The sequence below is a fragment of the Moschus berezovskii genome, chromosome 14 (genome assembly GCF_049115385.1).
Source record: "Moschus berezovskii isolate FMDL1 chromosome 14, NW_MosBer_1.0, whole genome shotgun sequence".
Lineage (NCBI taxonomy): Eukaryota > Metazoa > Chordata > Mammalia > Artiodactyla > Moschidae > Moschus > Moschus berezovskii.
This window is the reverse complement of record NC_142473.1, coordinates 56424980-56439400: the sequence shown is the minus strand read 5'-3', so window position 1 is coordinate 56439400 and position 14421 is coordinate 56424980. Positions and strand designations below refer to the sequence as shown.

At 54.6% G+C, this 14421-nt stretch overlaps 1 protein-coding gene across 1 annotated transcript in view; it reads right to left on the bottom strand.

Moving 5' to 3' along the window:
- ARHGEF17 (Rho guanine nucleotide exchange factor 17) overlaps nt 1-14421 on the bottom strand; it is a 60504-nt gene that overhangs the window by 3697 nt on the left and 42386 nt on the right. The window contains exons 3-20 of the mRNA XM_055423637.2: nt 12407-12589; nt 9526-9642; nt 9216-9308; nt 8825-9001; nt 8482-8532; nt 8132-8241; nt 7960-8045; nt 6230-6348; nt 5716-5929; nt 4968-5041; nt 4217-4416; nt 3752-4050; nt 3030-3279; nt 2665-2751; nt 2293-2360; nt 1917-2065; nt 876-1050; nt 492-761 (exon numbers count right to left, since the gene is read on the bottom strand). Coding sequence (XP_055279612.2) covers nt 492-761; nt 876-1050; nt 1917-2065; nt 2293-2360; nt 2665-2751; nt 3030-3279; nt 3752-4050; nt 4217-4416; nt 4968-5041; nt 5716-5929; nt 6230-6348; nt 7960-8045; nt 8132-8241; nt 8482-8532; nt 8825-9001; nt 9216-9308; nt 9526-9642; nt 12407-12589 — 2722 coding nt within the window. The remainder of the gene's footprint in view (nt 1-491; nt 762-875; nt 1051-1916; nt 2066-2292; nt 2361-2664; nt 2752-3029; nt 3280-3751; nt 4051-4216; nt 4417-4967; nt 5042-5715; nt 5930-6229; nt 6349-7959; nt 8046-8131; nt 8242-8481; nt 8533-8824; nt 9002-9215; nt 9309-9525; nt 9643-12406; nt 12590-14421) is intronic.

Genomic DNA, 14421 nt, shown 5'->3' with positions numbered 1-14421 from the left:
GATGCCCACAGCCACTTCCTCTTGGAGTACTGCTTCCTGCCCTGCCAGAGCAAGACCTGGCCAACTGCAACCTCCTCAATGTGCATCAGTACCTACTAGGTTTCACTTTCTAATGCCCACAGTCCCTTCCTGTCCTATCTGCCATTCTACGCTCTGCTTTCTGGTGCTACTTCTGTTTCCCACTCTGCCCTACACACCATTTCTAGTCCTGTTTTATTTCCTGTTGTATTTATCCCTTCCTGTGCCATATTCTAATTCTTAGTTCACTTCCTCATCTTCATGACATTCTCTGGACAGAATTTTACACACACACACAGAGTATCCTAATAGATTTTCAGTTTGGGTTTTCTATAGCCTACTTCCTGTAATATACGCCACTTCCACATCTGTATTACATCTTCCCTCTCTCTTATCCCTCCTCTGGCAGGACAGCGGGGCATCCTAAACCCAAAGCCCAGGTCCCTGGATTGGCAGAGGATGTGTAGACCCACCTGCGTCTGGGGGAGGTGGTGGAGTTGGGCAGAGCAGGTTGAAGCCGTCTGGAAGTTGGACTGCAGCCAAGAAGCGGACATGGCCAGTGTGTCCCTGGCCGAGGCCAGCAGGGCTGAGAGGCGCCCGTGGACAGCTGATGGTACTGGGTGAGGTGGGCATGGTGAGAACCACGCCGGCACTGGTGCCCACCCACAGCAGCTCTTCACACACCAGCAGCGCTGTGATCCTCAGGCAGGCAGCCTTGTGCTGCCGGATGATGGCGTCTGAGCCTGGGGCAGGAGACAGACCAGCGCTGGGGCAAGTGCTGGCCCTGGCTTAGCATCCTCACCGCCAGGGACAGAAAAGCTCCACGGGAAGGGGCAGGAGGAGACTGAGGTCAGTACCTGCCAGCATCCTGTGCACAGGGGGCGTGACATCTACCTCTGCCAGCTGCTCAAATGTGTCTGGATGGTAGAGACACACGTGGGCACTACCTTTCAATGTCACCCACACACCCAGGCTGGAGTCCACCATGCAAGCCACGCTGCGACTGGAATCCTGCCCCACGGAGAACGTGTGCTAGGGTGAGGGTAGAGAACAGATGGGTGAGTCACAGGCCTGCCTTCACTGGCCCCTCCCGGCCTTGTGTTTCACCAGTGCCCTTTCCCCCTTCCCTACAACTCACGCCAAGTCTCTCCAGAAAGCCCACTGGATTGACAGAAAAGGCAGCCTTGCTACTTGACCTGGATGATTAACCTTTCAAATCTTAGTTTCACTGGAGCCTCCCCACTTAAACCTCAGGAATTAAAATGGAAGTGCCCTTTCCCCAAGGAAGTGAGTGAGTTAATGATCAGAGAAGTTCAAAGCTTGAAGGGTCTTAACAGCAATCATTGGCCTCACCCTGTACAGCTGGAAAACGAGTCTAGAAGGGAAGGGAACCTGTCCAAGGGCATCGGCAAGTCAGCCACAGACCTGGACCTGAACCCGGGTTCTCCACCTCTTCACTCCCAGCCCAACCAACGATGGGACCAGTGAGAGGGAAATCAAGGGAACTAGTTACTCCTGGATACTACCAGGCTGACAGCTACTGATGCACATGTAAATGAAATCAGGACTAAAGGCCAGAGTGATGACAAGCGATGCTGACGTCAGAAAGGAACTCTGTCCACCCACCAAAGACCCCAATACCTTAGTTGAGAAATAGGGCTGGGGTGGGGAGGAGGACTAAAGAATCCTAACTTACATGTATCTGTAGCCTTCATCAGCTAGAAGGAAATAAGGATTAGAGAAGGCCAGGGGCTGGCTCAGATTCACACAGAGGTCGGGGGAAAGCCCCGACCTCTCAGCTGGTTGCTTTTTTATGGCCCTGTGGTCTCACATCCTCTCTCATGGGCCTGGCTCACCCCAAGTCACCAATTCCCCAATCCCAGCCACATCCCCACTACCTCCAGCTGCAACGTGTCAGGGCTCAGGACAAGGACTCGGTTCTGGCAGCCACACCACAGCCGCCCACCCACAGACACCATCTTGGTGATGGGGCTCCCCTGAGCACCCAGGGTCACCGATTTGAAGTTATGGGGGTCCCAGAAATGGCCTAGAGTAGGAGTGGGATAAAGAAAACAGCAGATTCAATCTTATATTGCATTTGAGCCTCACCCTCCCCTGAAATAAGGTGCGAATAAATAACCTCATTTATCAATGAGGACACCAAACCCCAGAAAAGACCCAGGAGTTACCAAAAGTCACACCTCCAGACTTGTGGTCTGGAGGCCCCAGCTTGCTCAGAAGGGAGATCCTACTCAGGGGTGTGGGGACACTCACCTGCTTCTCTTTGGTAGACTACGAGCTCTCCATTGGCCAAAGACACAAACACCTGGTTATTCAGATACCTAGGTAAGGAAAAGGAGTCATGGGGCTTTTGAGAAGCCAAAGGAGGTCACCTGAGCCCAAGGAATTAGACAGTGACTATGGCCTCTGGAGGATCGCCTCCTCCCACCCCCTGCTCTCTGGGTGGTGGGCAGCTGAGTCTAAGCAGAGGCAGTGACTGCACAGTGATGCACGGTGTGTGGGAGACACAGTCAGCCTAGGGCACACCCCTGTGCTCTGTGCCCAGAGGGGCCAGGTGAGCAGAAGGAGGTCTACGGGTATAGCTGAGAAGGGTGTGAGCCAGAAGAGCCACGTGGGGGGCCTTACAGAATGCAGGTCACAGAGGCCGAGTGCTGGAGCTTCAAGCTGTTTCTGCGATCACGGATGCTGTCGGAGGACTGGTACACGTGGACACTGTGGATCAGTGGTGTGTACCTGTGACAAGCGCTTGGGCACACCGATCCCTTCTCCTAGCTGCCTCCACCACCATCTCCTCCACGGCAGGCGCCACCCCAAGGTACCAAAATCCCACAGCCTCCCTGTGGGTTTCAGACCCTCTGGCAGCCCTGGTTGGCAGTATCCTTGAGATCTGACCCAAGGCCCTCCTGCTTCTGCTTCAGGATGCGATATGATTTCTTTAACAGGCACTTTGGGTTCTGGCACCAAGACTCCAGCCTCTCCTATGTTCCTACCAGCCATCCTCGGTGCCCAGCCACACGGAACTCTGGTAGGCCTCAGGGTCAACGCTCAGCAGGTCCTCCAGGCTGCCGCGGGTGAAGGAGCCATGACTGGACCGACGAAGGGCTCTCCCATCCATGGGGCTGGTGCCGCAGGGACCGCCAGGCCCGAAGGAGCCAGACAGTGGCAGGAAGCCAGGTTCCTGTTCCTCCTCTGAACTGGTGGTCTCTGCTGTGGCCTCCTTGGAGCTCGGGGTCTCCTCATCTGATGAAGACAAAGGGCTCTTTCTCCCACTCTGCCAGGCCCAAGATGTGATATCTTTCTAGGCCTTACTCTCCCCTCAACACACCCTTCTGGGCCACGGTCTTCCACTGCTCTTCTCCTTGCCCTGCAGACTCCGCCATCAGTTCAGCCCTTGCTACCCTGCTGACTGACAGCTCAGTGCTACAGACTCCTGGTCCCAGCCTGGCCACCTCCAATCCACCACCATGGACCAATCTCCACCCCCCACAACGACTCCATCTTCCTTAACTGGCCATTGCAGGGGCTTCAGGATCCAGCCTGACTACCCACTGCCGCCGGGGCCCTCGGTGTCACAGTCCCTGCCCATCTTGCTGGTCCCCAGCGCTCTCTGCGCTAGCGTCTTGAGACTGGATGCCATGGCTGTGCTTATCCCCTTTCTCCTCCAACCAGCACGGGCTGGGCTGCCCCTCCCTGCCCCAACCTGGGCACTCACTGCCAAAGCTAGAGGAGATGGTGGACCGGCTGGCCTGGCTCTGCAGGGTCCCCGAGGGGCTGGGCGAAGACTCATCATCCGAGTCGCTGTCAAAGGGCACTAGCTCCGGGCGGGGGTCACCCTCGGCGGGGCCTGGCGCCATCTCCAGGCCTGAGCCCGCTATGGAGATGTGCAGGCATGGCTGGTGCCCTGGCTCGGTCAGCGTCGCTGCTTCCTCGTCCGCCGCCTCGACGTCCAGGTCTGGTCCGGTAGGCTCGGGTGCCGTCTCTGGGGGGTTCCTCAGCGACGCAGTCTGTTCCCTGGGAGACGAAGGGTCGGGAATGTGTGTCACTAGGAGCTAGGATCTGCCCTACACGTCCTCACGCCCCAGGCCCCGCCCACACCCGCAGGGCACGCCCACCCTCCGGGTCAGGAGCGGGGACTCTGCCCCCAGGCCCCGCCCGCCCCCGTCCGGGCGGGCCTCACCGGTGGCAGCAGCGCTGCAGGCCTGGCACCGCCCCGATGCAGAGGATGCGGGCGGAGCAGACTGCGATGCAGGCCTCCACATCGGGCTCAGCGCGCAGGCTCAGCAGACACACCTGGCCCACGTAGCCGTCGCTGTTGCACACCCACACCTCGGGGGTGGGCTCGGGGCAGCTGCTCAGGGTCGGGGCTGCGCAGGAGAACTGCGGAAGGCGCCAAGGGACAGGGGAAGGTGAGTGGAGGAACTGCTGCCAGCTCCACACCGCTGTCCATGCCCTCCTGGATTCTCAACACACCTTCGGCATACACGTGCACACATAGAGCACACGTGACTCTTCACACATCAAATGCACACATCCCTCTGTGACATACATGCATATGTGTGTACACATATATCCATACACATATATATATACCCCAAATATGATCACACATACATGTATATGTGTAACAAATGAAAAAAATGGTAACTTTGTCCATATGTATACAGATTCATACAAGCATATGAATTAGATACTTGCACGTCAATGGTATAGCCTTTGTTCACATGCAAAGATACATAAATGCATGGATGTACCCATATACATATGACACATATGTAGTGTCCATGTGCTTGTGCAGAGAGCTGTACCCTCAAAGACATAGGGAACCACTGCAATGTTCAAGATGTACATAATGCTGTACAAAGAACAAAAACACATGAACACATGCTGGCTTAGAATACATGTGCCCAGGTACCCAGGTGCATACACACCTGCATGCCGCTGCGGGTTTTCATGATGGGGATGGCCTTCAGGAATTCAGGGTCTAGACAGCTTTTGCTGGAGGCTGTAGTGGGGATGGATGGACAGACAGATACTGCTTAGCTTCCACCTCACCCTGGTCCTGACCTTGCCCATTTCCCTTCCTCTCCTGCCCCTCAGGGTCTCTCTAGGGAGAATGAGGTGGCTGGTTGTTATGTCCTGCTTGTCCTTGGCCTCAATTTTCCACCTGTACAATGTGAGAGGTAGACCCAGAGGTCTCTAAGGATTTTCTATGGACCCGCTCAACAGTGCTCCCTGATCCAGGCCTGCTGTGTGTATGTGTGTATGTGTGTGTGTGGTGGAAGTACGAGGTCCTAGTCACCCACTCCCATGATAGGGCCCCTGCCCTACGCTGACCGTATCCACAGAATCTCTGCCAAAGAGGCCCTAAGTGAGTGAGTGAAAGTCATTTAGTCGTATCTGACTCTTTGCAACCCCATAGACTATACAGTCCATTGAATTCTCCAGGCCAGAATACTGGAGTGGGTAGTGGTTCCCTTCTCCAGGGGATCTTCCCAACCCTGGGGAAGTCCTGAATTTCTCTGCAGAAGTCTCGGTCCACCCTTCCACTGGCAGGGACTGGAACACAGGACATGGCAGTCCTGATATTTCTGGCTCCTGATGTCACACACAGCTGCAAGGTGCTGTCCACTGCTTGAAGGTTCTGGGAGGAGGGCACCGGCCTGGGCCCTGGCTTACCCAGTTTCCTCTTGGCCTCATCAAAGGCCTGCTCGAAGCCGAGGCGGGCATCAGGGTGGGGGAACTCAAAAATGAAGGAGTCGGTGCCCTCGGGCCTCGTGGTGCACAGCTCCAGCTTGGTAGGAGGGAAGGAAAGCGCATAGCACAGGGCCTGCTTCTCCGACAGGTCCCGGTGCATGGCAGCTGAGAGGTCCCGCAGAGCGTCATCCAGGCTCTGCAGGGATAAAGGTCCAGGCCTCAGGGCCTCACTTCCCCACTCAGCCTACTCCTGCCCTGGGGATGGGACTGGGCATCTGCCTCTTCCCTCAGACAGAAAATGGGACTCCACTTCCCGGAGACCAAGAGGTAGCCTGGATCCCACACAGACGTGGTGGGCCCTCCCGCCTCCCTCAGCTGGGGATGGAGCTGTGTCTCCAACCCACAGGCCTGGAATACGACTTCCTTCAGAGATGGGATGAGGCTGTACTGTTCCCCTTCAGACCAGGTAGGGGAATCTCAGGCAGAAGCAGCAGACCTGGTGGGGGAAACCAAGGCTCTCCGAGAGCTTGCTCATCTGGCCCAGGGTGGTCAGGTCCTCGTCCAGGCGGCTGATCGCCTTCTGGATATTCTCTCGATTGGCAGCTTGAGATGCCCCTAGTGGGGACAGAGGGAGGCCATGGGCAGATCCAGAGACAGACAAGGTCAGGCTTGGACAGACACTCCTCCCCTCCCCTTCCAACTTGCAGTTGGGTGCGGGGAGCAGCCTGACAAACTGAGAGCTTGTAAACCGCCAGACCTCGGGTTAGCATTAACCCCAAAGTTAATGGGAAGCTTGGAGAGAAACTCCAGGCCTGAGAGCAGGGGACTGGGCCTGATTCACAGCCACCGGCCACAGGGTGTCGGTCCCTTGGAGAACTCCCTGGAAGAGCACAAAGAGCAAACAGCAGACAGCTCCCAGGTTATGCAGACTCCAGCTGATGCCGGGTCGCTGTGGTGGTGCAGTCTCCCACAGGGGAAGTCAGCTGGGCAGGCAGAGCCTCAGGCAGTCAAATGTGCTGATCCAGGGACTCAACTCCCCCCACAAAGGAGGGGGCAATGGGCTGATGACCTAGATTTCCCTGGTCCTGTCCCATACTTGATCATTGCCAAGTACTGGCCCCACAGACCAGCTCAACATCCCGCACACTCCACACTGCCTGGCTAGGGGCGAACGCCCCAGGCCAGTGGCCCACAAATGGGCTGAGTAGACAGCAGTGGAGGGGACTAGACAAGAGAGGCCTGAGGACATCTGCTCCTTCCGAGGGAAACTGTCCCCCCCCAACCTCTACCACCCAGGCAGCCATGCTTTCTTCCCTATGACCCTGCCCCTCTCTGGCCACAGCTGGCTGGACCAGGGGTAGACACCTGACCTAGAGGTACTCATTTTATCCACCGGCCTGTTCTCTAGTGAGAAGAGATGAATTGGACCAATAATCAGCTTGCCTTCCTGTGTAAGGGCCGGTGTGGGGCAGGCCTGGGTTCACCAAGGGGCTGAGTGAGCCCCTGCCTCACTGGGTCTGACCTGCCCACTGGCCCCAAGGTGCCCTCACCACCAAATAACCACCCTACTCAGGAGGGTGGACTGCGCCTCCTGGAGCAACTGGGCCTGAGAGCTGAGGGAGAAAGGCCACGAGGCAGACAAGGCCGTGATGGATCACGGGAGTTACGAGGAGGCGGAGAAAGCTGATAGCAGTGAATCTGGCACAGAGGGGGCGGGGGTGGGGCGGGGGTGGGGGGAACACGCTCACACAGCAGGAGGAGCAGCTCTTTGAAGCTGCCTCAGCTCCCGACAGTCTCAGCCCCAAACAAAAGGATCATTCCAGCCAGTTTTCTGATTGGCCTGAGTTGACTGTGTCTGTTCCCCAGGCACCAAACTGCTGGACCAGAACAGTGCGCCATCATCTAAGATGAGGTGTATAAATGCATCTGTGCAGTGAATCACCCGCTACGGGCATGTCTGTGCTCCCTGTAGCACTGCAGCCCCAGTCCCTCTGCCAGGCCACGGCAGGCCCCTGCCCAATCAGAAGGTGGTCAGTCTGGCTCCATGGGACACAAACTGGATCCTGCATGCCAGCACCCTTGGACAAGATGGGAAAGTGAGGCCCAAAAGCAGAAGAGCAGGTGTACAGCCAGCCAACCTGGCCACGGCTCAAATCCTCTAGGTGGGCTTCTCAGAGGAAGACCCCCTAACACCCAGCACCACAGGTGGGCCCGAGCCAGCCCCACCTTTGATGATGTCCGCGTCGTCCAGCGGCAGCTTCCACAGCAGCTTGTACTTGCTGGCCGTGTCAATGACGCTGGCTGCCGTGTACCTGTGGGGAGCAACAAGGGTGCTCTGGCCAAGGCGGGGGAGTGGGCCCAGGGAAGGACAATGGCCTCAAGCACCCTGGCCACTCACAGGCTCATGGAGCTGCGCCGCAGGGAGCCTGACTTCCGCTTCAGGGTGGTGCAGACGATGAGGTCCGTGAACAGGAAGAGGGACCGGTCCTTCTTGCCACCAACTGCCTTCTGTGGGGCCCGAGACAGGATTCAGGCCCAGAGGCCCTCCCTCCTGCCCACCATGCCCAAGGGGGACAGCCAGGCCGAGGGAGGGGAGGGCCCTCCAGATGCCCAGAGGCAAATTGGGACTTGACCCTGGGCTCCTGCTGGGGTGGAAGAGCAGGAAGCCAGAGGGCAGCAGCTGTGAGCAGAGAAGGTAACCAAGCAGGGAGGTGGGGACAGGTGGGCAGACAATGGGACACTTCTTACCACTTCAATGACCATCTCCTGCCTCAGGAATCGCCGCAGAGGAGCCTGGAGCTGTGGGGCAGGAGGGACAAGGCGTCCTGAAGGTTCATTATGAATCCTTACCCCTCCCCAGACCCTAGTGACCCTTGGCCCCACTCATAAGCCAAGTCAGTAGAAGCAACACGCTGTCCACCCTCTCAACGCTGTGTCATCAGGCCATGGGACATATGGCCAGAAACAGACATGGGGGAGGACACAGATGCAAACCGAGACAGATGCAAACACACTGCAGCCATGACCACCGTTCCAGGTGACCACAGATGCGGACATAGGCATGGGTGGAGCCAGGCAGGACAGCACTCACATCCTCCATGCCCTCGATGTGGGCCTCAATTTCCTGCAGCACACGGGCGTGCCGCTCTGCCTCCTCAGCACTTCGCACACCCTTGTTGATGCGCTCGGCCACCTGCTTGATGTTCCGCTGCGCGTCCAGCAGGAGAGGGTAGTCCGGGTGGTCCTCAGGCGTATGCTTCAGGAGGTCCTGGGTGGGAATGAGCCGTAAACCCCTGTTTAGCCACCCCTGTCAGGCTCTGGGGCCCCACAGTGACTGCTGGAACAGAAGAGACTATGGGTAGACTCTAGAGAGAACTTTCATATGTGGACCCTGGGGCTCCACTAGGTGGGGACCACTGAGCCCCCTGCATCCCCACATGCCTCCAGACTTTGCCCACCTGCCCACCCAACCCCATGCCCACCTTCACCAGAAGCTCGTAGCGTGGGATCCGCTGCACCGGCTTGATCATGAGGTCGGACAGTGCCTGCTTCTCCTTGTTCTCACGCATGCTTTGCTGAAACCCGAAACAGGGTGGATGGGCACCCAAGTGAGGTTTGACAAGCAAAGATGGAAACGTCCAGGGACAGACAAATCCCTGGGGAGCCCCTCCAGCTCCGAGGCGAGACACTGACCCACAAGCTAGGGCTCTGGTGTCCAGGCTGGGGGCTCCTGAGACCCCCAAAGCTTGGCCCAAGAAGGGTGACCTCCATCCCCCTGCCTGGCCCTGGTACCTCCAGGAACTTGAGAAAGGCAGGCCTCGCCTCCTTAGCCACACGCACGGCATCCTTCGCATTGAGAAAGTTATCAATGTAGGCAGAGTAGATGTTGACCAGGACGTCCTTGGAGAACTGTGGATGAAGAGGCAGGTTGGGACCCTCAAGGTGTCCCCTCCCCACCTCACCCTGTCCAGGTTTCCACTGATTCACGAGCCAACATCTAACTCTTCCCTCCATCTGAAAATGACACGGTCTCTAAGGGATCGGGCATGTGCTACTACTGTGATGTCTGTACATGTCATATGTGACTGTGTGATCAGGCATGTGCATGTGTGTGCAGACACACATGTGCACTCAGACCAGGCTCTCTCCCTCCCAACGGGGCATTTCATCCCCTGGTCTCCAACCAGGCAGGTCTCCCTCCTTGCTGAGTGACACAAACTTGTTCCTGCTGCTTGACTTTTGCTCATGTAATTCCCTCCACCAGGAAGGCCCCTCCCCCATTCAAATCCCACCCTGGCAAGGCGGAGCTCCAGTTCTGCTGCCTCCAGGAAGCACCCCTACCCTGAAGAGGGTTCAGCTTGGAACTATACCTGGGCTCTGGCCTCCCTGACCCCCCAAGGCAACTACCAGCTCCAAGGAGTAGGCGCTCCCATCCCTCCCAGTATGCTCTGTCCGATGGCTAACACCTGATGACTGGGCACAATGTGGATGTCCTCGGCAGAAGCCCTGGCTGAGCCTTAAGTCACCCCAGTGCCTGTCTTAGCTGCACCATGGATGGACTAGCTGACCTCTGGTGGTGTTTCTGGTCCCCTCTGGGTCTCCAAATCCATGTTTCTAGGTTCTTGATGCCAATCCCCAACCCCCATCAGATGTGCTACAGGGCAGAGGCTGAAGCAGCTCAGGGATAAAGACAGCCTCCCCTGAACTCCCCCCAATCCTGGGACAGGGCATCCTATGCTGACCCCCTCCGTGGGGACCAGGGCTTCCACTGCTACCCTTGGTTAACATCAAGGTCCAGACAGGGAGCGGATATACCCAGTGACACTGAGGGCTGCGATAGACTGGAGATGTCAGCACTGAAGCTGGGGGTCCCACCACCATCAAGCCAAGGATCCTGTTACATCAGTTTCCAGGTCAGCAGGCACCTTCCAAGACCTTCTTAGTAAGTCCAAGGCCCACCGCACCACATCACAAACACATGCAAACACATCCACATCCCATAGAAATAGATTAGGTGTTTTTTACTAGTAGAATTTTCTGGAAGAGTTTTAGAGTTTTATTTTTGAAATTATTTGGCTCTGAGTAAGCATTTAGTTTGTGTTACACTATGATTTCTCTTTCATCATCGTGCTTTTTTGGGAATTCTGGCAAAATGTAACTGAAATTTTTTCAAATGTAATTAAACTCATGTAAATGAATACTAAATTTAACAAAAGAAAATGGCATGTTATGTTTTGCAGACATTTAGTTGAATGTTTATTAGTTTCACTTTTACAGTCCTTTTTAAATTCTGAAGTCAATGACTTTCCTAAGGTCTCAATCACCATTGTAGGATTTTAAAAAGCTCGCAGGTGGAAGTCTTGTCTGTGGTGAAAGGGACAAGGGGTGGGGTAGAGCATGAGCGCTGGAACCAGGATTTTTGGGTTGAATCCTCTACCACTTACTGTGATTTTTTAAAAAATATCATTTGTTTATTCATTTGGCTACACTGGGTCTTAGTTGCAACATGCAGGATCTAGTTCTCTGACTAGGGATTGAACCCAGGCCCCCTATATTGGAAGCATGGAGTCTTAGACACTGGACCACCAGGGAAGTTTTCCCTTACGAACTGTCACTTTGATCAGGTTATTTTCTCTATGTGGCAGAGTCATCAACTTTATTTTTTGCTTGTGGGGTTTTTTTTTTTGGCCTCACCCTACACAGCTTGCAGGATCTTCTCGGATGAGGGATTGAACTCAGGCCCTCAGCAGTAAAAGCATGGAGTCTTAACCACTGGACCGTCAGGGAATTCCCAGAATCATCAGCTTTAAACTTGGGAATAATCAATCATAGCTACCTCCGTAGTGTCATTGATACACATACTGTATTTAGAATACCTAGCACATAACGGGGGAGCCTGGTGGGCTGCCTTCTATGGGGTCGCACAGAGTCGGATACGACTGAAGCGACTTAGCAGCAGCAACAGCACATAATAAGTGCCAAATAGCCATTATTATTAAAATGCCTGATGGAGAAAAGAACTAGTCAAGCCTAGGCCGGTGTCAGCATCAAGCCCAAGTCCAGGGTCAGGACCAGGATAACTGTTTACATTCAGGTTAAAGTAGGGGTTGAGGTCAGTACCAGCATCCATTTGAAGTCTGGGTTATAATCAATCGGTGGCAGCTCAGGGTCAGGACTAGAGTCAGGTCAGTGTCAGCAACTGGTTTGGGGGTTTAGTCATGTCCTACTCTTTGCAACCCCATGGACTGTAGCCTGCCAGGTTTCTCTGTCCATGGTATTTTCCAGGCAAGAATACTAGAGTGTGTTGCTATTTCCTTCTCAAGGGGATCTTCCCCACCCAAGGATTGAACCTGGGTCTCCTGCATTGCAGGCGGATTTTTTTATCAACTGAGCTACCAGGGAAACCGTCAGCAACTGGGGCTGGGTCCAAGGTCAGGGTGTCTAACTGGGGTTGGGGTCCATGCCAGAGTCCAGCCAAGCTCTGGGGTTGGGCTGTGTCAAGGTCAATGCAGGATCTGGGGTCAGTGCCAGTGTCTCGTCAAGTTCTAGGGGTTGGATCAGGGATCAGAGTCCGTCTCGGAGGTGGGGGTGGGGTCCAAGGCCCAGGCGGTCTCTCTGAGGAGAGGCAGGGACATGGGGTGGGGGCACAGCAGTGGACAGCAGGGCCACTCACCGACTGGACAAGCAGGTCTCCCACCTTCTGCTGGGCATGCCAGTTCTGCACACAGTGCCGCACCTGCTCCAGGAACTGCTCGTGGTGCTCCAAGAGCTCTGGGATCTGGTCGAAAATCTCATCCACCAGTGATGGGTCACAGAGCAAGGAGTTCTCCGGCTGCTTCAGTGGCTGCATATAGCCCTGGAGGGGCCACAGGGTCGGTGCCAGTCCCCTCAGAGAGATGGCACCCCCACCCCCTGGCCCAGGTATATACAAAATCTCCTGGGCCTGCTGTTCAGTGGCCCTGCCTCCAGGATGTCCCTCATTAAACTGGGAGCTCCAGGAGGGAGATGGAAAGATCTAGCCCCATGACCCTCACTCAGCAACCAGGGTCTGGCACAAGTTGCGGGTGAGGAAAGATTTGTTGGATGTGTGTCAGGAAAGATTTGTTGGATGTGTGAATGAACAGAGCTTAGAATGAAGAAATCAAGAAGACTGGGCTCCTGGGAGACTCCACACACTAATTCAGCAAATATTTTATTGAGCATTTACTATGTGCCAGGTACTATTCTAAAAACTGGGAGACAGCAGTGAAAAAGAAAGGCCAAAATCCCTGCCCAGATAGAGCTTACAATCTAGTCAGATAGAACACACAAATTAAAATATAAATAAATAAAAACCACATCATCGAATCTAAGTTGCATCATTACTCTTTTTTTACCTAAAAAAAAAAAAATGCTGTCAATTAAGTTATTATAGGCCATCATCTATGGGATGAACCCGGATTTCAGAGATGGTAAAATGTGAAGAATGTGTCTTAGAATCAATTAAATGCAGAAATCCTGTGGTAAATTCAGTTCAGTTCAGTTCAGTTCAGTTCAGTTGCTCAGTCGTGTCCGACTCTCCGCGACCCCATGAATCACGGCACGCCAGGCCTCCCTATCCATCACCAACTCCCTGAGTTCACTCAAACTCATGTCCACAGAGTCGGGTGGTAAATTAAAAGACCATAATTACTGTGGGTTAAATAAAGCAGCGAGAGGTACGGAGGGGTATCTGGAAAGTTACTGAAGGCTTATTTGACAATATCCGAAACAATGTTTTCAGATCTTCTGGTCAATTAGTGACTAAAACTCCCATTTTTCACTTCAAATCCGCATCCAGAGGTATTTCCTGAGCTTGAATAGCCCTGCTAAGTGGCTAGTGGCTCATGTAGATGTCGCCCTCTACTGGCCTGAACTGTAACTGCAAGCCAAAGACACTAGGTTGTTTGAAAAAGTATATGGAATGTTGCAATAAAATTTACATAAACATTAAAAAAAAAAACTGCTGCTGCTGCTAAGTCACTTCAGTCGTGTCCGACTCTGTGCGACCCCATAGATGGCAGCCCACCAGGCTCCCCCGTCCCTGGGATTCTCCAGGCAAGAACACTGGAGTGGGTTGCCATGTCCTTCTCCAAAGCATGAAAGTGAAAAGGGAAAGTGAAGTCACTCAGTCGTGTCAGACCCTCAGCGACCCCATGAACTGTAGCCTACCAGGCTCCTCCGTCCATGGGATTTTCCAGGCAAGAGTACTGGAGTGGGGTGCCATTGCCTTGTTCTAAAACAAGTTTGAGAAAGTAAAGCTCAACAGAATCCTCTCGCCTGGTTTGAGATTCCGGAAAGGCGGAGAGGGTGGGGGTGACAGGACACATGTAGCCTTTCTCTCACAGCTCCTAGGCTAGTCTGAGCCCCGAAGGATCTCTGCCAGGATCTGTTGCCCAAGGAGTAGGAGTTAAACCGCTCATTTCTGGGTCCTAGCGCCTCACACAGAAGCCTGCACACCAGCTGGAGGAAAGAATAAACAGCGACAGGGGAACTCGATGCAGAACCTGCTAGGATCCAACACCTGCACTCACCCACCACATACTTGCTGAGCAACTACCGTGTGTCCTGCTTTCTAAGCATGAGCTGCATCTGTGGGCTGACAAAAGTCCCTGTGCTTGTGCATCTGACAATTTAGTGGAAGGAGGGAGACAACAGTACCCTAAATGA